We start from the raw sequence: 24,409 nt of genomic DNA, 5'->3' as shown, positions 1-24,409 counted from the left end.
GTTATGAATGAGAATGATACATGGCTTCATGCAACTTTGTTAGTAATTAGGGTGTGAAATCACCTTTACTGATAATTTTCCTAAATGTTTCTGTGTACGTATCCAATTTTGTGAAAACCATTTTGTAGGTGTCCAGTTGGTTTCTCGTGTACTGTATCTTCTGTCCATCATGAGGTGTTGGTAGAGCACAAAAGCTTCAGCTTAGTTGTAGCCTTCAGACATTATGGGGAATATAGGTGTTATTAATAACCTGGCATGGTCTTCGTGGGGAATTTTGGTGAAGTCTCAGTCAGGTGTTTGTATTCTCTTATTTATTCCTCCTGTTGGTTGTAGGTGCTGTACTGCCTTTTTATAAGGCTTCGTAATATTAATGAAAAAGAGCAGCCTATCATACAGTGTAAGTGATAACATTTTCAATGACCATGTTGGGCAGTTGGATAGTTTCCAGAGAAGAGAACTTTATGCTGCATAAAATGTGGAGATAAATAAGATATAAAATGCTGCTTTGCCATTTGTTTTTATAATTTGTCTTTTCTTTGAATGCCTTTTGTTACATAACATGCTAATATTTTTTTAAATTCAGTTGTATTTTTAGTAACTTTGTGTAAGTTTACATATTAATTTAATTTTATTTTCCTTTCTTTTTTTTCTTTTTTTTTTTTTCCTTAGGGATGACCCTTTTTCTGGCTTTGGAAAAGGGAGTGTACCTGATAGAATTGCTAGAAGATGAAGTGTACCACAGTACACTGAATAAGAATAATACTAACTTTGTAAACTCGAATAGCGTGTTTTTAGTTTACATTGGGTTTTTCCCCTCTGCCAAATACTTGGGACTCAGCAGTTACGTAGTTTTGGCCTTATCATCATACCAATGTATACCTAGCATTACAAATCCTTTTTTATATCCTTACTTTAAAACAGATGCTGGTCTTATTTCTTCTGCTAAAATCAGTCACATGTTGTTAGAGATTTAAGTCATCTTTTACTCCCTGCCTTTTCCCGACTTTCTCAGGATGTTCCTTTCTTCCTTAAGAATGTATTGAATTTTCATACAGCAAAAGAAGAGAAATCAATTTCAGCTCTCCTTTTCCGCCTTTTGTTCTTCCTCTCTCTAGTAACACTGAGTTTTATTTGCCAGACTAAAAGGCAAGCTGACATTGTTATTAAGACTAAGTAGCAAAATGGTACTGATTTCCTTTCTTTCAGATCTCTATAAAAATGGTCTTCAGAGAGCTAATTTTGTACCATTCATTGCTGTGCTGAAGGTAAGGAGAGTCACTTGTTAAATGCTTTTCAATTTCATCTGCTGTATTAATAAATTAGAGATTTGTAGAGAATTGCTTTGATACTAGTTTCCGGATAAGATGTATATGCTTTAACTGTTTGGGGCAAAAATAATTGAAGCTAAGGCAAAAAGGAGCTCTTCCTCTCTAGAATTAACATGTCTTGAAAGCTGGACACTTTTAGTATGACAAAAAGTTACCTTTTTGACTAAGGTGGCAGAATTGGTTTGTTTGAATAGGACTTTTCTTACTGGTGTGTATGTGCCGTGTAACACAGTATTCCTCTAACAGTTACACTGTGTTGTACTTGTGGACATCTTACATTTATTATGCTACAAAAACTTGGTGTTCCTTTGGTGTAAGGAAAGTAGTGTTCAGTATGTACCCCTCAATTACCTTGTTTCTGGGGGGATCTTCCTCGTGTGTAAGTAGTTTCCTGAATGGGTATTGTGAGGCTACACGTAATGTTCAACAAGGAGCAGTTCTGAGGCAAGCTTCCTGGAGCCTGCATGTTGTGGTGTGGCAGGCCATAAACTATAATTGCTTCATTTAGATTAAAAAACGGAGCATCCTTTCTCGATGTGAATAATACAATCAGTGCTTATTTAGCTGTTAAAAAGAGCATATGCTGAAGTCACGCTTTTTAAGTTCTGGGCAAGTTGCAGATACTTTTAATTCACAAGCTCTGATTGTATTGTTACGTTATTGAGGGCTAGCATACAGCTCCCGTGTCCTGCTACGCCTGGATTGACATGACATGAAATAGAAATAACAGCACTTCCCTACCTCACAAAGTATGACTAGCATAAATACATAAATAATGTTAACTATTTCAATATCTAAGATAAAAGAAAGGTAAAGTAGAATTTAGAGTAGGTTTGGCTTAGTGAGAAGAAACTTGGAATTGCTGAATAGATACATTGGTTGGATGTTTCTTTTAAGGTGGTCAGCAGTAAAGCAGTTGACAGTGCCTTGGGTTTTCAGTGGGGCATTTTGGAATCGTAAGATTGCTTAATTGCCTAAGCACCTTTTGAAGATCCCATCTAATGTTGACATTTGAGCAATTACCAGGTTTCAAAGTTAGTATGCCATTGACATCAATGTGGCACTCCTGTGTATCTCAGAATGGCTGTGTATAGTCAGGGAGGTTACCAGTGAAAGTGGCTCTTACCTGGATGGCTTTAGAAAAGTAAGAAACAAAAATAAACGAACCACCGCTTCTACTTCAGATTCTTGAAAAGGGTTTATTCTGTGGCTGACTGCATTGGATGCAGGAGAAGGGCTGATCATAGAGCAGTTTCAAGAATAGTAGTAGCTTCACATGCATTTGCTTTTTGAAATGCAGCATCTGTGGCAAATCTTTCTCTTCTATATATCTTTCCTTGTTGACTCTTAGTTTTCTTCCTTGATAAATGTAAGCCTCTTTCATTTCACTGATGAGCAGACTTACAGAATATCTATCATGTATGGTTATTTGTAGTTTCCTTTTTTCTCTTTTTGGCTAGCTGAAGAAAAAAAGTGAAATGTATTTTATGCATATAGAACACCTCATCAGGACTGGGAAAATAATCTGAATTTTTAGAAGGGACCTTGTGGATAGAACGCTGAGAGAAGCCCTGAAGGTGGATTGGTTTAGAGCTGTGACAGAGGATGGAGTAGTGCGAAAAGAAACAAGTAGCACAACCCAGACTAGAGGTAGACGACCATTACCATAATAATGAATGAAGGGAGAAAAAAGGTTTCACTCAGCACTCTATTCACAAGGGCCTTTCTAAAATTCTGGATTACTTGTCGTTTTTTCCCTTACATCTTTGTGTTTTAAGACTGCTCTAAATATATCTGCCTTTAATGTTACTTTAATAAACGTTACCAATGTAACATGATTCTTTCCCAAAAACATAATGCCTGAAAGGTGCATCCGAGGAAGCTTATCAACAAATGCTTCTCTGACCTTAGTTGGAAAAAGGAAGGGTAATGGCAAGGTATTAATAATAAAAAATTTCCAAATCTACATTTTGAATTCAACACATCAGAAGTAGGCATTAAAAAAAATCACACTGGAATGTATTTTAAAGTAAGATTTTAACAAGTGACCTTTACGTTACAACGGCGTGGATAGAACTAAATTGATGCTCTGGCTGTGGTGGTTTGAGAAATGCAGATTTAGGCCTCCCCAATGTGTGTATAATCTGTGTCATGGCATTGGTGTTAATGGATGGAGTAGCTTCTGCCTCAGCTGTTTATAATTCTGTATGTGACTTTAGGAAATGTAAAGATGATATCTTCCAGGGTTTTGCATGGAAGTATAAAAGAAAAATATTACACTGGATGCTTGCAAATGTTTGATTTACTGTCTTCTCTACCTTTACTTCACTCCAAGCTGTGTGTGTCTGTGGTGTGTAGTCATCTAACCTGTTCCTTGGCGGTGGCTTTGACAACTTGGACTAACTCCGGTCTTCGTTTTCTCTGGCCTCAGAGCCTCCTGCAGAGCTTTTGTTTGGAGTTTAGTGGGGGGTGAGTGGGTGGGTTGGTTTTGTTTGTTTCAGAAATTAACTTTTATGATCACAAATCTTAAAATAAGGCTTTAGCACTAAAAGTAGTTCAAGTTCAACACAGGAGCTTTGAATTCCTTTAAATATTCTTCAGAAGATGGGATGAATGGAAAGTATTGACAGTACATTTCTGTGAAGAGATGCTTCGCTTGAAATAGATTCCAGGCTGTTTCCATTCCTCATAAATAGAACGCATAGTTCCTAGATAACCTGGTAACTGTTACACAAAAATCTTTCCCTGTCTTCCGAATGAAATGGTTTCTTTCCTGGATCTAGAATTGCCCATGTTCATCCTTGATTTTGTTGTTGTTTTTTATTTTCTTCAGACTATATAATTCCAGTATCTGTATTTGGGTTCATATTTCTTACAAACCAATTTCTGTGGGATAAGCAAAAAGGTGAAACAGCGCTCTAGGGAAGATAGAGTTCTCTTGCAAAATTTGTCTGTGTTGCCTTTTTAGGTGGTAGATTACTGGGGACAAGTGGTTGCTGAATACCTGCAGCGGGAGGTGCAATGGATAGGTTCCACTTTTTAGGGCCACGTAAAAGCTCCAGGTCCTACAGCCAGTGGCCACATAAAAGCTCCAGGTCTGTGTAGTTGGGCAGGCCAGTAAGACTACTTGCAGCCCTTCCTGCCCTGCGTGTGTCCCCTGCCCAATTCTGAACCTATCCCGGTATTCTGATCTTTTGAAACCTTAAATAGTTTGAGATCTAATTTTTCAGCGATTCTTTAATCCTGTAACTTAAAATGTTAGTTTTCATAAACAGGGAAAAACTGTCGATTGATCAGTTCATTGTGGTGGCTAAAATTCTTCGGGACACAATATTCTTTATGGAAGGGCTTAGTTTCTGCAACAGATAAGAGTGCTTCTTCAGTCCATGAAATTTTATAAAGATAGAGCTTTACAGAGATAAGAAGCATTAGGAAGGAAAATCTTTTAATTCTATAATTGCAATTAGATTCAGTCCCTTCTGATTGAGCTTTTAATCTTGCAGCATCTCTTACTGAGCATTTCAAAGTGCATGGAACTCCTCAGTGATCCACAGCCCCCCCCCGGCAGTTCTTGAAAAGAAAAACATTCATTGCTCGCAGTTACTTTGTTCAAATGCTTAGAGCAGAAATACTCCACAAATTGTTAATCTAAGCCAATAAGAAATATAAAAAATTTATAAACATTTTAAAACTGGTTTACAAATAAAGATATGTATCTTTAACAACTTGATGTAAGACCTGAAGCGAAGCCCTTAAAAAAAAAAGGGGGGGGGGGGGGGGGGGAAGAAAGCATGCTTTATTTTACTGCTTTGGCAGTCATTTTAGCAACATTTTAATTTTTGCAGACATTTAATGAAGACATTTACATCAAGCCTTAACTGTTCTGGAATCCTAATTCTAATTCAGTGACTAGTTCAATGCGTAATTCTTCAGACAAGCAGGAAGGAAAGCTCCTCAGATAGTTTGTTGTGTATAATTTATAATTTAAATGAGCAGTTCTTGCTTTCCAAAGGTTTCCTGGAACCATAGCATGAAGTTTTAAAAAGTCAAGCCAAGTCAAAATACCAAATATGTAACTTCTGCATTTTTGTCAGGTGTTCTTCATGCAGTAGACCTGCACTGCACTGAATTCTAGCTGAAAGTCAAGAGGTTTTAGGGCCTTTCATAGCCTGAGTATACCTTTAAAAGGTACAGTTTTAAAATTACATGTTTGGCTTTGGCTACCTCCGTTTTGCTTTAACTAAAGGGAAAGAATCAACGAGAAACCTGTTGTCAGTAGGACATGAAATTACTATAAGCTTCCTATAGTGAACTTTTTTCTTCTGCTGCTACTAGGGACCAAATAATTATTTATTTTAAAACTATCTGGTTAAAATGACTCTTAACAGTAAGCATTGTACACTCCTCTCAAATAGGAAGCAATGTATTTTTATAAGCTGTATTGTTCACTGTCTTTCTCAAAATTGGTTAATGATCATTTATTGACATTGTTGCCTGCTCCGATTGGTTTTAATTAAAATACACCCTTTCTTTCAAAGCAAGAAATGGAGGAATTTAAAAGTATTTTCACTTTTCAATAACTTAGTTTGAATATGTGAAAAATACTTGTTTAAGACATTTAGAGCTGTCCCTAAGGAAATTGTGGGAGTTAGTTTTGTACAAAGGCATTTGGTAGATATAAAATGTCTTTGATGGTGCACTCAGCTTTTGTCCAACCACCTGTGTGAGAAATGCAGGGATTTGTTGATTGACGGATCTGCCTCTTTCCCCCCCTCCCAAAAAAAGTCATCTCCTTGATGAAATTGATTTGTCAGTTTGTTCCAGTCTAATGGTGTGATAGCCCAGCAGCTTTCAGGATGTTGAATAGTTAAAACCTGCTTTTGAGGTCAGTGTCAGCCACTCTGACCCCTGTGAACTGTCACCTGAGTCAGAATTGCAGGGATTAGGCCTTTGATATTGTGATGGCTTTGCCTATCAATTGACTTTTTCATTACTGAAGATGTTGGGCCTTTTGTTTCCCTTCTTAGTATGTAACCAAGCAAACTCCTAAGTAGAAGGAGCATTTGTTCGTGTTCTCTCTCTCTGCAAGTAGTAGAAGTACTCATCTTTTGTGAAGTGTACCTAATTAAACATAGAAAAATTAAAAATAGAAAATATAGCACGATTGCAAGTATTTTTGTGCTGAAGATCGGTATAATTTCTGGGTAATTTTAGTTTGCCAAATTTGTAAGACTGTCAGCTAGCAAAATGTTATACAACGAAAGCAAGGTGTCAGATTAGAAGTTAGCAGCCCTTTCTGCATTCAGCCTTCTAAGCCTGTGCGTGTGTTAAATTTAAACACAAGGATTATTTGAATTTTGTAGTTCAGAGCACTTAACTGGTACAATATTTTAGAATGTATCTATTGCTTTAGTGTGTTCTCTGGATACTAAGCTGTTCAGTTTGTTTACCTTCTGCATCTGTTTTACACCCGTATGCTTGCTCCTAAACAGTTTATTTAGATGCAGATCAAAATTTTATCTAAGGATAAAATAGTTGCTACTGTAGCTCAGTGTCAGGCTCCCTGCCTTCTCGCTTCCTTTAATTGTTAGGATTTCCTGAGCTCTTGCTTGGTTTGTTTACACCTTGATTAAAATGAGTAAATCAAAGCATATCGTAGATATGGAAAAGTTGATTCCTGCTGTATCAGGGTAAATTAGTCTAATTACACGTGGCAGTTTTATTTGCTTGTGATGTAATGTGAAATGAGGTCCTGCCTCCCCCCAAAAAGCCCGAGCCAATTAATAAAGCTTTTAAGCTCTTTGTCACAGGCCACCGTGGAGGTCTACAGAGAAGAACTTTAATCCAATAAACATTTCATTTGGATCATGAAAAGAAAGCATGAGGAGAAGCCCCTACAAGAGAGGGTGTTACCAGCAATTCTAGCCATGAAGAGATGTGAGGAATTTGCCAAATTAACCAAGAGGCCTTCATATTTAACACATAAATGTGTCAAAACTAATAATAGAATAATTTAATTTGAGTTGAACCTTATATTGTTAACATTCTAAGAAGCCACAACTGTTTTCTTCAAAGACTTTACTGTTGAGTTGGATGGACAGGGCAAGGGGAGGTTGTGAGAAACCCAGATAGCAAATAACACTGGCCGAAGCTGGTGGAAAGAGAAGAAGAAAAAAAAAAAAAAAAAAAAAAAAGGAATAGATAATTAGGTGTAATTAGCGTGTATGAATTGTTGTCTCCCTGCCCTTGGCTTGAATAAATTTCAGAGAAAAAAAAACCCTAGTGGTGAAAACGCTTTGATGTAAGAAGAGTCATTGTGGTTTGGCAGCATAAAGGCAGTGTTTTATACTTCTTACATAATGGTTGTGATACAGAAGGAGTGAATGGACCCTGCACCCCCCAGCCTGCTTTACAGCAAGGACTTTTGGATTCCCTTGAAACAAAATGCATCAGAAGTTTTCAGTTGTTGGTAATGAGGTAGTGGACCTCATCAGAGCTAAGTGTAAGCCATCTTTAGCCTTTGTTTAGATCTTAATCGCATTTTTTTTTTTATTCTGGGAAATCCAGTTTCGTAAATCAATACTACTTTTTTTTTTTTTTTCTCTTTTCCTGCCTGCCAACAGTTCTGGCAGGAGCAAAGGCTAATACTGGGAAAAGAAATACAAATCAAATTTTAAAAAGAAAAACAACAGCAAAAAAGAAATCTAGGCAAATAACTTTACCCAGGGTATAATTCCAATGAGGTACACGTATTAGGGGTGAATTTGACCCTTAGCTTACGAAACATCATGTTATAAATTCGGAGTGAACTCTTGGCATTTGTTTTTCACAGAACACCACAGCTTGTTTATTAGGAGATTGAAAGTTACAGTCACTATTGGTTCTTTAGCAAAACTGAATGTTACACAGTGGTTTGTGGGTTGGTTTTGGGTTGGTTGTTTGGGGTTTTTTTATTTATTTATACTTACTCTGCAAGGAAGATTTTTTTTCCTAAGTGATGTGAAATGGGGAGAGCTGTTCAGTGTAATTCTTATTGCATGGAAGTTTATTCTGCCATTCTTCTACTCCCTGACTGGAAAAAGGACGGGCTACTTGTCTCCTGCCCAGCACAGCCACATCTGTACCTCCTGAATTCTTTCACTTTTGTCTGAATATCTGAAATACTATTCACAGAACAGTACATTTTAAGAGTCTCTGTCTTTATTCATGCACCATTATTTTACAAGTTAATTGTCTATTTTTCCTCTTCTTAGGGGGTAGCTGATTTGTAGCTAGACATTAAAATAAGTTATTGAAGAGTTGTACAATAGATCGTATGTTCCTTGTGGCAGCAAGAATAGTGGGGTTTCTTAGTTGTTAAAGTTTTGAAGGCTGTAATGTAAACTTGTGCAACTTCCATTGAATTAATTTTACCTCTAATTTCTCTCTGCTAAACTCTTCAGTTTAAAGTTTAAATGTTCTTGTCACAAGTGTAAGAAACAGATTAATTAAAAAAAAATTATATGAGGCAGTATTTAACTTCCCAGATCTTTGTGCTCTAGGTCCATTTAAAAATAAATCACAAATAAAATATTTGTCACCCAAAATTAACCTGAGCATGATTAGTTTCATTGATCCGGCACAGTAGACTTGCATGACATTTTGAAAGTTTTCCTCAAAATTTTTGGTGTAGGTTTTGTGGGTTTGGGGCTTTTTTTTGTTGTAGTGTTTAAGATTGGAACAAGCATTAAGCGTCTAAGGCTATTGTAGCAACTTCCCTTATTTTGTTATCGCAGGTAATGAATAATATGGGGGAAAAGACTGTAAAAAAACCTTTAGTTAACCCCTTAAAGCATTGCACTATTTTGTAGAACAAATAGCCTTTTGTACTTGAAGTTGATTTGATCTGTGAAAGGCAACACCTGAATATCATGCAAGACTAAGTAATTATGCCTGATTGTAAGGGGTTTTTTTCAGGTATAGGTCACAGGAAATTCAGTTAGGGTAGAGTATGCACAAAGCTAAGAAATATGCAGATTTTCTGTTGTAAGATTGTGTAAAAATTATTTACAGTTAATACTTGCATAAAGGTTAGAAAGGTTGATGAAGTGATATTTAGTTTTGCTTTACTATTCACTGCGTGTCAGAATGTAATTATGACTGATTCATGAAACTGTCTTAGCAATGAACCATCTTTATTAAAATGCTGATCAAGACAAGAGCTGACAGTAATAAAGAATAGAACATTTTAGTCTTGTTGCTTTTGAATGATTGCTAATTACCCCAGAGGTCATGTATAGTGCTTTTGAGGATTCATTGACATTTTCTTTAAAGTCTACTGTTTCAACAACATCTGAACAGGGAGACAAAAACTGTATGCACACCCAGCAATGCTTGGACCAAGTTTTTATCCACCACTAAATACCTGATGATTCCCTTTCTCCTTTCCCTCTCCCTGAGTACATCCCGATCCTGTGGATCGGTGTAGCAGAAAGTTAGGAGTCTTACAAACTTGATTTACTCTTTTTTTTTTTTTTTTTAACAAGGCCAATTTTAAGCACGGATAAATGGAGCAGCCCTTTGAAGGTCCTGCACCTGTAGCACGCTTGCTTGTGACTAATGGTCTGGTTGATCTCCTTTTAGAGGTGCACCAGAGAGGAAACACTGCACTTAACTTCGTACGCTTCTCTCAGCGGGCTGTGGACAGACCTGCCCAGCTTGTGAGTCCCAGTTGGGGACTGAAATGTGCACTGAAATGTGCTGGTGATTGTCACTTGCTGATGACTTTGAGAGTATGCCGAAGTTAAAACATGTGGGTATGCTTTGTAGGTCAGAAATAATTTTTTCATGGCACACTGCGTTTTTACTTGAGAGGATTCTTGTCCTACCACAGTTATGAGTCATTTGGGAAAATGTCAATTGTAATGGTATCCTTTGGATGAAGAAACCTTTTCTTAAAATCGCTTAGGAAAGAATTCTGAGAAAGAAGAAATAATATTCTACTTGATAATCTAACACTACATGGAGTTAAATAATGAAAAATAAAAATGGTTAAGTCTAGTGAGCTCTGTTTACCTGAGGAACTCCTCCTCTGTTGCTGGCTGAGGGTTCTCATCACGTGTTTACACGTTGTGTGATGCGAGAGAATTTTTCTCTCTTAGGCTGGATGTAAATGTATGAGAAGAATTATTGACAATGAACAGTCTCATTATTTTCTGATTTGCTGGAGGGAAGGAGTATTAGTGATCCTGTGTATTGTTAATGGAGACCAAATCAGCAGGACAGGTGTGAGGTGTTTTTTAGTGGGATGGGGTGGTTGTTGGTTTTGTTGTTTTGGTTTTTTTTTGTTTGGGTTTTTTTTTTTTTTGTTTGTTTTTGGGTTTAGGTTTTTTTTGTGATAAAGGCTAATAGAAAGAGTTAGATGCTGAGGATGCATTTGAAAAGGGAAGATGATACCTACGTGGAAATTATGTTACCTTTTGCTTAGAAAGACTGGTTAGAAGTCACATGTGTCAGGTAGGCATGGCTTGGTTGTTAATAGTAGGTGTTCTAATGTGCTTGTTAAGTACTACACCAGAGGCCAAGAGTATTAACTGTGGAGCTTTGCATGTCTGGGGATAGGACTATACTCTTCTTTGCTCATATGGAAAGTGGTTTTGCTACTGCAGATGCAGTGCTACTGCTGCGTTTGCAGGTGTCTGGTTTGACCCGAGCGCGAAAGGCTGAGGAAACTCGGCGAGTGTGGGAATTAAGGTAATAATCATCCCAAGGTGAAGAACTCTTACATCTCTGTCCCGCTACACCTTCTCTGGAGGTCCTCAGATAGAGTTTGTCTGATCCTGTGGGCCAACAGGATGATTTGTTTGATTTTGTATGCTGTTTTTTTTTTTTAATGCCATTAAAATTCAGAGCAGAGAATGACAATTGGGTTGACTTATGGTGGTCTTCAATAAGGTTGAGATATCTACTCATCTGTATTATCAAGGGTTGTGAGCTGATCACAACATTTGAACTCACAGGGACGCATTGTATTTAGTACAGTGGACTACAAGGCCATCTGTTAGCATTTGAGGGGGTTTTGTGACACATGGGAAACACACGTCTTGAGAACTTGCAGGTTACCCAGTTAACTTTGACTGCCTTTTGAAATTTTCTGAAACCTTTATTCCTCTACGTAATCTATCATGCCATGTGCTTTAATTTCTTGAGCAGTTAAACATTTTAATATTTACCGTTCTTGATTACAGCAACAAAGGAATATTAGAGGTGCTTACAGGAAGAAAAAAGTGTTTATATTAGTGTATCTTTAATAACTTTCTATAGTAGGCATACTGAAAGTCTAATTTTATTCTGTCTGAAGATTGTCGTTTTAGGTGTTCTGTCTCGAGTTGAGCCTTGGGGCTTTGTCTTTTTTCCTTCTGGAATAAAAAGTTTTTCTGCCACTTCAGTGGAAATGAGTGCATGATCATGCTGTATTTTTAACTTACTAATTGCGTTTTCAATTCTGTAATTGTATTTGTTCTTTGTATACATAAATACATAAATGACTTCAAAATAAATTGTATGACTAATTAATTTTATGCATTTGAATTCAATAGGGTAAGTCAGACTTGAAATATCTCAATAGAATAGAAAATCTGTTGGAAACTGTAGATGGTTCCACGAGGACAGACTAGACTAAATGTAGCTTCAATTTTAAGTATTTATTTTGAAAGAAAAGTAGAAGTTTAGCCCAAGTAAATGAAATTGGGAAGTTTAAATCTCCGTCTTAAAAAATGGAAACCAATAGTTACAATCGTGGCTTTGACAATTAAGTACTAACAATCTGAGCGCTCTGGTTAGTTCTTTAGCTGTTGATTAGGATTCCGTGGTGGTGATTAGTGAGTGTGAGAATGCAATCACATCTGCAGGGTTTAATCAGTCCAGTGCTGGAGAAGTTAGTCCAGAGATGGAGAGAGAAACTAAACTTCTGTATGTAATCCTAGTAGGGTTTTCCCACATGTTGCAAAAAGATTAAGGGTAAAAAGTAGAGAAGCCTACCATTTATTTTATTCCCCCACGCCGGAGTTTGCAGGGTTTATAAATGATAGTATTGGTTTTCTAGTTCCATGATGCAGGAATATAATGTCACTGACACCTGTGAGAGGGAGAGAAGATGCATGGTGGTACTCACATATGCACCCTCTCTGAGGTTCAGTATTTCATTCTTACAGTTGTGAGCAGTATTTGTTTTTCCATACTGTGCAATCATGTATCTGGTTTTCATTCTTGTAAATCTAGTATTTTAAGTGTTCAGCTTGGACGTATACAATATTTTGGTGTGCTTTATTTTCTTCTATTATACGTTACGATTATATGCTGTCGTCTTAACATTTAAAGCATTTCTCTTGAAAAAGTTATTTACAAATATGAACATTTTGTCCTCTGCGCTCCTGTAAAGCAGGTAAGTGAATGTTTACATGTGTAGAAACAAAGAACCGCGGTGGCTATCCTTGTCTACAAAGGAAACCCCGAAAGGAAAAACTTTTGGATCTCTGCTCAGTGCGTAGCTTCTCTGTGACCTTTCTGACTCTGCCGTTGAGTAAAGGTGACCATGTGCTGAATCCTCCTTTAGAACCGTCTCCACCGGTACATTCTTAACTCGGAGGAGAAATGCTGTTGTTACTGCCTGGCGATGCAAGCATTGCTCCCATTGCTGCCCTTCTGTTCCCTGGTACTGCTGTAACACCCTTTCTCTTCTCTACTGCGGAGAGCTCAGTTTGTGTAAATAGCGTTGCCCACACCAGTGCATGTTTGTATGCTGTTTTGTTGGCATTAATTTCTTCCACGTTGTCATTTAATGGTCGGTTTCTTTATTCACACTTCTGTTTGATCTTTTTGTTATGTTATTTTTCCAGTAGCACCTATAGATCTGTACTCTACTGTCATAAATTCATGTAAGGAGAAGGTTGTTCCTACCCTACAAAGCTTATAATCTAACAACAGCAGTCGTGTTTTAAAGGAATGTTTTCTGGGAGCATGTTGCTATGCAGATTATAATGTGGTGTGTTAATGGCAGAGGCCATCCATTTTATGTATATTTATAGTGCCTAACAGAATAGGTGTGAGTGAGCTTTGAATGGTCTCAGTAAAAATAATTAATGATGAACAGTGGTAGATACTTACTCATGTGAACCTGTAGAAGGGTTAGGAAATTCTTGTGGCTGTTTTAATTTTATTTAAAGCACAGGCTCTAAATGGCTGGATTACCTTCCCGAACAGAGCATCAGTCTGGAGAGGACCAAAAAAAAAAAAAAAAAAAAAAAGAGGTCCAAGTTAGTGGTTCTTGAGACAGAAATGGATGAAAAATATGCTAGAGATTCAAAGTAAAATATAAACCAGAATTTGACTGAGAATGCTGGTTTGAAAAATAGGAAACAGAACTGCATTTGAAAGATAGGACAGAATTAAGCCAAAAAAAACCCAAACCAACCAAAACCGGAAATTAAATAGGAACATCCAAGGAGTAAGATAGTAAAATGCCAAATGTTTTCCAAAGGACTAAGTATCTCTCTGTTCCCCTTAACTGGCCCCTACTTGTATGCCTACATTGTGTGTTATAGAAAACTGTTGTACATCAATTCTGTTTTTCCATTTTGTTGATGTTCAGTTCACTTGACTTTTGCCTCCTAAGGAAGCAAAAATTCAGTAGGACTGTAATTACTATTTTGTATATCTCCGAATAGGATGCTGCTATTGCCTTTCTGGCTGAAAGGTCCTATAGCCCAGAATATCTCTCAGATATTTTTTTAAATAAACTATGTAATGATATATCACTTTAGAATCAGTAGTAGTACATTATTGTAGACATACAAGACAAGGTTCATAGGGAAAAGAAATCTCTTTCACTTAGGTAACTGTAGCTTAAAAAGGGCACAAAAACATAAATAAGCTTTTGAGCACGCAAGCTCTTCTTAACTAGTGTCACTAATGATAGCGATTTTTCCTGAATAGTGATAATACTAATTGTTTTGAAGAAAGAGAAAAGGGAAGACAGAAGAAATGCGTCTACTTCATAGCTCTATCGATAGTATTTACATGTACAGTTCTTACTTCCAGAATTAATTCACCGTAATGTTAAATCATGAAGTCATAAAAGACTGTCAGTGCATTTAAGGAGTGGTAAGTTTGTAAGCAGAACACAAGTAGACTAAAATACTGTGGCACCAACTGCTGATGTATATTCAGCCAGTCGCAGTGACCTGCATAATCCAGCCCAGTATCGGTCTGTATTTGAGCACACGGAGTGTCTGCTGTACTCGGCAGTCATTAGCAGCTAAGCCACAAGCACCGCTGCAGTTATCAGCACAATAAATTTGCACCAGCTACGGTGTTCAGGTGCACACTGTTTTCTGTCAGCCATGCCATAACCATGCCACAGTCTTAAGTATATGTAGTTCTGCTTTCACTCTTCACTCCATATGCAACACAACACCCTGAGAGGGTGGTAGAGTTTGTAAACCCATCTTGAAGGCCAAAGAGATGAGGCTGAATTAATGCAAAATTTCCTATCTGTTGTTTCCAGGAAAAAAGCATTACTTAAATATCCAAGTATCTAAAGTTAATCTAAATAATTTCATAGTCTGCATAGCTGTAGTAATGTGTTTGGGTTTTTTTCCCCTACTAACACGAAGAAAATAATACTTGAGCTAATCTACTACTTTGGAAAAATAAAACATGCTGAGCATCAGTGCCTGGCAAAGAAAAGCTAAGTACACTAGCTTTGCTGTGAAATTTCAGGAATCTTCCTTCTAGCCTTGACTGCCAGACTGATGCTGAAGAAAAGCTTAAACATCCTCCCTCCCTTGTGCATATTATTACATGCCTCTGGAACTTTTTTCTTATGCTCTGTTATTCTCTTCCTTTGTAAGCTTTCACAAAAAGAAAGGGAATAGATTATAATAATATTGTAGCACCAATGCTATTGTGTTTGCAGTAGCCTTAGCCCAAGATAATGATTTGATTAGCATGGCTTTTTCACTTACCGGAATTAAAGATACATGGATTTTCCTGGGATTCTGTGCTTTCAGGATGGTTTTTTTTTTTTTCACCTTTCTTCAGCTGTATATCTTTGCAGAGAAGTTAGAGGTTTAAAATAGGTATAGAGCCTTCAGTAATAGCCAAGGGCAAAAAATAAGTGCAATGAGTCATCACAGTCACTTCTGCAGATATTTGTAATCTGTAAGTCCTATGCAACGCATTTGTGCAAAAGGGCCATTGTTCCTTAAATCACTGATGATAGTTCTTCTAAAATTTAAGGGTGTTTTTTCCTGCAAGTGGTTGCTATAAATGAAATTTGACATTTCCAATTTTGATATTTGAATGGCCTCAAGGAGGCTTTGAAAAATGTGACACACAGAATATGAAATACTTAATGAGAGTATTAAAGATAAACTAATAGTTCATAGTGCAGTGAAGAAGCAGAGTAATTTAGTGGATTCTAGCAATCCAAAGAATTTTGATAGTGTTGAATTACCTACAAAAAAAAGTTTTATTGCTTTAATTAAATTGTTGATAGAGGTATATTTTCTAAAATATTAAAACTTTTCCTCCTTTTCTTTTATAGCTTCTTTTACGTCTAGCTATATAACACCCAGAAGTTGTGTATGTTGGCAGTAGTAGTAACAGATAAGCAGAGCTATTCCCTTTGCCAGAGGGTGTAAAATCTTGATCCCACTGAGGTTAGTGATAATTTTGCTCTCAGCCTCAGGCCTTGCATCAAAAAAAGCACCTTTTTTTAATGCAGCTGGTTTTGAGTTTTCTGAGAGAAGCAATTATTATGACTGCTCAGGAACATCTATATCACACTTGGAATCATACAGGTTGTTTAAAGGGGAAAAAAAGAGCTTTTTCTGAGTCAATTCAGACATTACAAAAATGAAACAAAATCTTTTTGATACAGCTTTGTTTATTCCCCTTTATGCTTCAGTCCATTTTGCAGCAAGACTTGACGTGGTTCATTTGATTTTGAGTCAAAATTCATTTGATGTTTGACTCATAAAATTTTTAATCTTCTTAATAGAAGGAAAAGAAAAATTATTTTTAGCTTATAAAGTAGAAGTAGTTTCAGTTATCTCTGTTGCTAGAATTTGATTGTGATCTGTGAAACTTTTATTGCTCCTAAATTTCTATTTCTAAATATATATTCTTTAATGTGAAAATAATTATTTTTACATCCCCCCCAACAAAGCACTACCCAGAGAGAACGAGTAATATCCACCCTCATTTCATTCCCCGTGCTTCCAATCTATATTAATTTTATAGTTGATGGACTTTTGAAAACTGTTACTTTTCTGTTTTGAGTACGTGAATGATTTCCAGCTTATTTCTTTGCTTCGATAGTTGTAAAGGAGACTTCAGTTTTGTGATCCTGATTTCAGTTTTGCAGATGATATTCATGCTGATGGTTTATCACAGCAGTGCATCTTCTCTCTAACGCAGACAATAATAAATATAGCTTTGGCTTGAGGAAAGCTATTCTTTTTTTCTTTTTTTTTTTTTTTTGTCTCTGTAGAAATACTGCAGCACAGTCCAGCTTGATTCTGGAATAGACTACAGGAAACGAGTGCTTCCTGCTGCTGGAAAACTCTACTACCTGTAAGTTATCTATGATATGGTATTTGCCCTAATTTTCCTTCTTATTAGCCAATAATTTCCTAGTCAATGGGAAACGAAAAATGTAGAGTAGAATTAGCAGAGTGTGACTTTTCCTTTCTTTGCCTTCTGGTCCATTTTGTTCAGCAAACCGCCTTCCATTATGCCTTGATATTAACTTCATTAAACTACATTTTCAGTATCCACACTAGCATCATTTATAATGTGTGACTGAATAAAAACTAATTAGATTTTTTGGGGAGGTGTGGTGTTTGGAGAACTGAAGTGACAGATGGTTAGAAAGTAATGAATATCCTCTTGTAAGAGATTGCACAATTCTCTTATAATAGAAGAACATCCTTATTGTATTTAAGTAATTAAGTATTTATAGAAATCCAATGACGGATTCATTTAATGTTGGGTGTTTCCAGTGCTGTGGATTAAAAAAAAACCCAACACCCTCCTATTTTGACAGATTGTTTCTTTTTATCATGACAAAATTTCTTTAGCACTTTATTCTATATTTGCAAATAAATATATTTAAAAATACATTCACAGTTGTGCTTATGGTTGCAGCATATATCTGCCTAATAGAAACATTCTCTCTTCTTTTTTTTAAATACTTTGAAACCTTGCATTGCACATATTTTTGTCTCATATTTGCTCTTATAATATTATTTAATCAATGACAACCTGAGCAAGGCAGACGACAGTAACTTAAAACGAGATTTATAACCATGTATCTTTCAACCCAACATATAATATTGATTTAAATGTCATGTTTCCATTAAGAAAGGTGCAATATTTTCATCGATGTGACAGATATTTGAAACTAAGTATGTCCGTATCACTTCATGAAGTTAGAAGTTTTAGTTGTTTGTTTGGAAGGAGAAGTACTGCTTAGTAGAATTACAACAGGTAACTCTTTCTGCCTCTGGAAGGAAATGACGGAATTTTATATATGGAAAACGGGTCAAATGCAGGCTCTGTATCTCTACTCAAGAAAAGTAACTCTTGTTCTATATTCTTGCCTGGCTCCACTTTCTTTTATTTTTTGCGGTGTCTGCTTGGAAGTACTGTTTGAAGCCGCCACCGTTACGTCAGAATTGCTCATCGTGGCTTTTGTTCCGATGTCTATGTAGCTGTCCCTGCTTATGGCTCCACTTATTGTGCCTGTTGCACTCTGTGACTTTGATAATTGTGGAGAGCACCTACCATGTTCTTTTCTCAGTGTCCATACTCCGAAGTAAGGAAGAGCACGTATGTGGTTTCTAGCAGGTAATAGGCTAAACATGATGCCTATGGCATCAGCTCTCGGAGGAGAAGAAATACGAACAAGCCCTAGGAGTAGAACCCAGCCAAAGTATTTCATGGTGTTCTGCTGTAAAACTTGTGATCAAGTGAATGGCAGAGATTGGTGATAAGTCTGTCTCGTGTTCTCTCATTGGAAGGATGTTGGTTACCCCTAGAACTTGTTGTGTAAATCATTAGGAAGAGGAGGGGGGAGTAAAAAATCCTGTAGCTGCCAATGGAAATAAGATACTTATTTCATCATCCTCTCTTTTTCTGAGGGAATCTCATTCGTTCTTCTATACAAACTTGTTCATTGGAGCTTTCAACCCTGCAGAACTAGCATAGTATGTGGGGATTTTTTTTTGGTTTGTTTTAAAATTAGGTATTGTATGGTATTTTGCTACAAATTTTTTGAAATTTATTTAGCAGTCTTGCCCCCAAAAGAAAATGTTCTTGTCCAACATGTTTAAATTCCCCTGTTAATGGTTCTAGTATCATCATCACATTTTTTTAAAAATCCTCTTGATGCTTCATAATTTGTGTAGTCTTTTCTTCATTTAAAATATGCAACTAAGGGTTGCTTAAAGCTGTTTCATACTCATCTGAAAGCAATGAGTGTAACACAATTACAAGATTCCTGATCAAAGCAACTTCCTTGATCTCAGTCTCAGGCGTCTATTTTCAGAACAAACTTTCTTGGCAATTATGTGCAAATATCCACCTAGGCATCACGTTTGGCTGTTTCTTCTTATAGCCTTTACATCAAACTTTTTAATAGTTGTATGCATACATGTGTTCATACTCTCTGATATATATGCACTCTTTCCCCCCTTTTGTGGCTTTTTTTTATGGTTTTGTCTGTTCCTTTTCATTTGTCATTTTGTCAGAGGAAAGCAGCATGCAAATATCAATGTTGAGAGAAACTTCTTTTTTTTGAAGTTACAATTTCATGTACTCTCCTATTCAGAAAAGATTTTTTCAAAAAAAGTGTTTGAAATGGCACTTGCAGAAGTTTGGGGTTTTTTTCTAAATTCTTTGTCTCTACAAGGTTTGCTATCATTAAGCTTGAGCTAAAAAGTAGTTATTTCAGTTCTGCTATTAACATTTTTAAGGTGTTTAAAGCCTAATGAACAGGAAAGTAATTGTGTAACATGCCAACCATCACTTGTCATTTAGAGGAGGTCTAGAATTGTGTGAAGCCATGCAACTAGAGTGCATCCCTGATCTATAAAAGTAGACTTCTCACACGAAATGAGATCATACAAACTTCAGTGATGCGTTCTATATTGTAGTTCTAGTTTATTGTCTACAGTAGCATTAATTTACTATTCTCAGCTTTCAAACTCAGCTAGAAATACTATCTATCTTCTTTAAGAATGAAACACAGAAAAGTTGGCCCTCTAACCCATTCAGTGACAAAAAATATTCTCTAGCCGAAATGATTTATAATTCTCATGGCAACCAGGAGATGAATATACACTTTACTTCGTCTCCCAGCACAGATATTTTCCATTTTCACTGTCTGTGGTTGATCTTTTCCCAAATAGTATTGGGGACAGAGGGGGAAAAGTGGTAAAATTACTAATGCAGAGATCATGCTGGTATTTTGAATTTCATAGTTTAATTTTGTAAATTGTTTGATCAATACAACCAGTTGACTTGATTTTTTTTTTTTTTCCCCCCTCCCCCCATAGAGCTGCTCCAGTATATAATTTCACAAAGTCCCCTCTCAGAAATTTCAAAGGATACTTCTTCAGGTGCTTGACTGCCTTGCCTTGTCTATTTGCTCTTATTTTGCATGCAAGATAGAGCCAGAAGCCTTTTTTCTCATTGTGTACACATAGTGTTAATGGATCTGCTCTGCCTGTATTGCCTCATTACTGGAAACAGCTCAGAACACAGAAGTCTTTCAGTGTATGCAAATAAGGCAGAATCATCTACCTGAGAGTTAATATTCTCTACTTTTAAGTGTATTCTAAATCTAATGTTTGTATTTAGAGCATAACATCCTGTTCCCTTTTTTATGGGCAAAAAGCTAAGCAGGCTCAGGCAGCTGTTTGATGTTGGCTTCAAGTGTTATTAATTTCATATTCTATTATTCTTTTCACTGTAGCACAAGTGAAGCTGATGTGGAGGCTGTCATGGATAAGTTGTTTGATGAGCTGGCTCAGAAACAAAATGATTGTACGTAAGTTAATTTCTCTTGAAAGAGAATACATTTAGAACACAATGCCCAATCTCCACTGACCAATTAATAAGTTCCATTGCTGTATATGGGTTGATGCCACACTCAAGTGGCAGTCATTGTATCAGCATTTTGTCTAATTTATGTGTTGAATCATGTGCTATTATTCATCAAGCTATGCATTTCCTATCTGTAAGAGATGAATTTTATAGTAATTATCCAGAGAAGATTGAGTCTTTGTTCATGTTCCCATAGTAACTAGACCAAGGATTCTAAAAGTGCAAGGCAGAGAGCTGAGGCTGAATAAAGCGTGTGGAACCATTGCAGACTTCACGTTTGAAGAGCTGTGCGACAGAGTGAGTACCCAGTCAAATCTATATCAGTTAACACTCAGACTTTTCACAGTCTTAAAAAAAAAAAAAAAAGGCAAAACCGCGTTATTTTCCGAAGTCGTACTAAATTAAAAGGACTTTTTTTAACTTGGCAGAAAGATTTTTAATTTAACAGGAAAAAAAAAAAAACTCCCCAAAACAACAATAATAATTTTCTTTTTACTGATACAGTAAATTCACACTTAAGTATATCACAAATTGTCTTCAAAAATCCTAATACAGTATGTGCCTAGGCTAACATAATTGCTGGAATATTAGTAGTCACAACATATTGATATGTAAATAGCATTCAAATACTGTTTTTTTAAAATCTAGGGTTTAAATTGATACTCAAGCAAAGGACTAGTAATCCTGGCACAACTAGAGTAAAGCTGTTGTTGCATGCCTTAGTTGTGACGAGCTGTGCAAGAGCTGTTTAGTCCCAGGCCTTCTCAAAATTTACCAAATTTTGCTAAATACTGCCAAATTTTCTGCTAAACATGTGGGGTGTGATTCCTGAAAAGCTCTCTTTGTATACAACCACCAGTGGGTTTGAAGACAGTCCCCCAGAAGTTGCATTGTACTTCAGTGACCTCTCTGCTGACACCTGACGTTATTGTTAAATGATCACAACTCTAAACTGGGCCAATAGCACCTTTGATTCAGGATGCTGCTCAGTCCTTTGGTTTTAACACATTACGTTTTCACTTCCTTGTAGCTACCAAGTTAATAACTATTTGGACAGAAATTTCCCTGGTTATGTTTCAGACTGTAGGTTTTACGCTTTGTTGGTTTTTAGTTTGACAAAACCAGTTAGCCATTTGTGAGAATGGAGGTACGTCATGGGTAGAACCGCTTGCTTTTCACTGAAAGTTTTGATACGTTAAGAGGCACAATGAAGAAAAAGTATCAGGAAACTATGCTGTCAGCAGACACTTGTAAAATTCTTTAGTCCGGTAAATGCCTTATGTACTTAAATGGGATGATAAATTGCTTCTAAGGAGATGTGCTCTGGTAGCTCCTGTGGCAGCGGCCACTACCTTGGGTCTGAAGGTTCTGATCCTGTTGAAGAATTACGTGAGGTTCAGACCATCTTGGTGTAACAGAGCTGAGGTGCTTGGTTTGTGCTCAGAACAAGTAAAGAGAATCCTTATGACATGTTAAACATCATTTAACAGTATTGTTCTCACACTGATCACCCAGGACTTGGGAAGTATGCTGTCTCAATTCAGTTACCTTCTGCAGGTGTGTTACGATAGTCTCTAATGGAATAATCACATGCTTAAAACTGAAACAACATGGCAGACAATAAATGCTTTTCTTTAACAGCTTCCTCGGTCGTCGCTTATTTTCTTTGCATATGCCTCCATTTGTTTCTACCTTTAGTTGTTATATACAGTTATTTATTTTGCCATGATTTTTCTCTTCGGATCACTGAAGTACCTTCATAAATATTACATCAGTGTATTGGTAAGGTGGTATCACCGTGCTCACTTCATAGATAGAGAAGTATAGCCATGAACTTCAGAATTGTCTGTTAAATTTGGATGAATGGCTTGAGTTGCCTCTAATATGATCTTTTTTTTCATGAATGTAAACTTTTATAGCAATACTAAAAAATTCCCATTGGCATAAGCTGCATTTAAGGCCTTGCCTGCCCTGTTGCTCTATTTGCTAGCCCGATTGCCTTTAAAATCTGCTAAAAGGCAAAAGAAAAATTCAGTTGTCAAACCATAAAACCATGTTTCTTTTTTTTCATGAAATCTTTTAACTCTTTGATGGAAAAACTTATACACGCAGTATCTTTTTTTAACAGTCAGAATGGGAAGTCATTCCCACTGATGCCACAGAAGAACAGGAAAAATAGGTAGAATCCAGAAGAGTGCACTGGTGGTTTGTAGCCAAAAAAAACCCCAAAGTCAGGAGACATTCAACATGACAGGAAGTATAAAGTCATTCATATATATTCTAATAGTGGGAACTATTTGTGGAGGGATAAAGCAGAAAGCTGAAGGAGACATAGCTACAACATATTTGGTACTGCTCGTGGTACCAAATGGTAGATAAGTTGACAGGCGACATGAGTGCAAATATTAAGAAAAAGGAAACTAGGAGGCTGAGAAAGATGTAATGAAAAGGAAGTTCCACAAAAGAAAATACTGGTGGCTTTGGCTAGAGTGAATCTGCAGGTTTCTTTGTGCAGGACATGGGGACAAAGTCCCATGGGAAGGCAGATTGTATGAAGGGACACAGGGCTGGGGCATCTTCCTAGCTGGAGCCTGTAGCAACCAGGAAGGGGCTTAACTGGCAGCCCAAGCAAAGCGTCCCAGGTAGATAAATGCAGTCTAAAGTTGGTGTCGTAGGAACCAATTAAACTTATAACAGAATTGAAAACAAGATTTGCAGTTGGTTTTATATCAGCGATAAGACCTGGTGACAAGCACAATAAATGGGAAATTCTCATTAATGGGGAAAAATGAGATATAATTGATATTATTGAAACCTCGTGGGACAATTAATAAAATAAGAATGTGAAATCAGTGCTTACAGCCTACTTAAGGACAGAGTGGCTAAAAGAGGTGGAGGACAGTATGCAACATTAAAGACACTGGTACCTGCCTTAAAGTTAATTAATACAAGGATCTTGAATACATATCAATCAGTCTACTAATTAACAAACCCAAGAGGGTAGTACTCATAGGGGTCTCTTGCAAATGGAGAATGAGGTGCATTGCTTCTTGAGCACTTGGCTATAAAAAGCATAAAAAGAAAAAATACCGTTATATGGGAAGCTTATGCTGTAGATGAAATGCAGAAAATGGTGAAATGTAATTAGCCTGAAAATTGCAAATGATAATTTTCTAGCATAAAATGTACTACATCCAGTACAAGGTCATTTGGTTTGAGCAGCTTTATGGGAGCTTACAGCAATGAATTCATCTAGAAATTTGTGTTGCATAGGGACATTCTCCATAATTCTCTAACATTCAGTGTAAACAAAAGATACTTCCAAACAGTGAAACTACATATCTGAGTGTTCAGGAAGAGTAATTTTCAAAAGCAAAAGGGAAGTATGACCAAAACTAACTGGTAGGGGAAGTGTAAACAACAGCAAAAAAGAACAAGAAGGACTTTTTGAGGAAGAAGATAGTAAAAGTATGTTCTGTGTCAATGTCAAGACGGAATCAAATAGTATAGAATAAATGGCAACTGGTTATGAAGTGCAGGGAAAATTAAAGAGAAACTAAAGGTCAGGCAAATACCATGTCTGCTCAGCTCTAAGACTTTTTGTTGTTGTTAAGTAAAATGGGAGTTTTGATATGGTTTCTATTATCTGAATGTTACTGACTTATTCTTAGCTGGAGATGGCTGAACTTTTAATAGTGATGTGGAAGAAGCAAAAGGTTTTGCAAAAAATTCTTGTTCTAGGTGAAGCAGAGTGAAACATTTGTTTCACTAACGGATAGTAAAATAACTTTCCATGTCCCATGTGAGGTGCTTCGTATACAGCCCTGCAAACTGGTTTATAACCTGCACCAACACACCTTGAGAGCATGGGAAACCAGTCTGTTAATAGTTATAGTATATTAAAAATAGCCTGCAACTACATTTTGAATCAC

General features: G+C 36.6%; 1 protein-coding gene across 3 annotated transcripts in view; it reads left to right on the top strand.

Moving 5' to 3' along the window:
• Positions 1 to 24,409, top strand: part of AFG1L (AFG1 like ATPase) — a 74,115-nt gene that overhangs the window by 29,751 nt on the left and 19,955 nt on the right. For all 3 annotated transcript variants that reach the window (XR_014227688.1, XM_082307081.1, XM_082307080.1), the window contains 4 exons: positions 1,207 to 1,265; positions 16,861 to 16,943; positions 20,347 to 20,417; positions 20,674 to 20,774. Coding sequence is in view for 2 of the 3 variants with exons in the window: in XM_082307081.1 (XP_082163207.1) it covers positions 1,207 to 1,265; positions 16,861 to 16,943; positions 20,347 to 20,417; positions 20,674 to 20,774 (314 nt within the window). In the remaining variant the exon portion in view is untranslated. The remainder of the gene's footprint in view (positions 1 to 1,206; positions 1,266 to 16,860; positions 16,944 to 20,346; positions 20,418 to 20,673; positions 20,775 to 24,409) is intronic.

Source organism: Platalea leucorodia, assembly GCF_965183815.1.
Source record: "Platalea leucorodia genome assembly, chromosome: 3".
NCBI classification, from domain to species: Eukaryota; Metazoa; Chordata; class Aves; order Pelecaniformes; family Threskiornithidae; genus Platalea; species Platalea leucorodia.
Note: the sequence above shows the minus strand (reverse complement) of the source record. Positions and strands in the feature narration are given on the sequence as shown.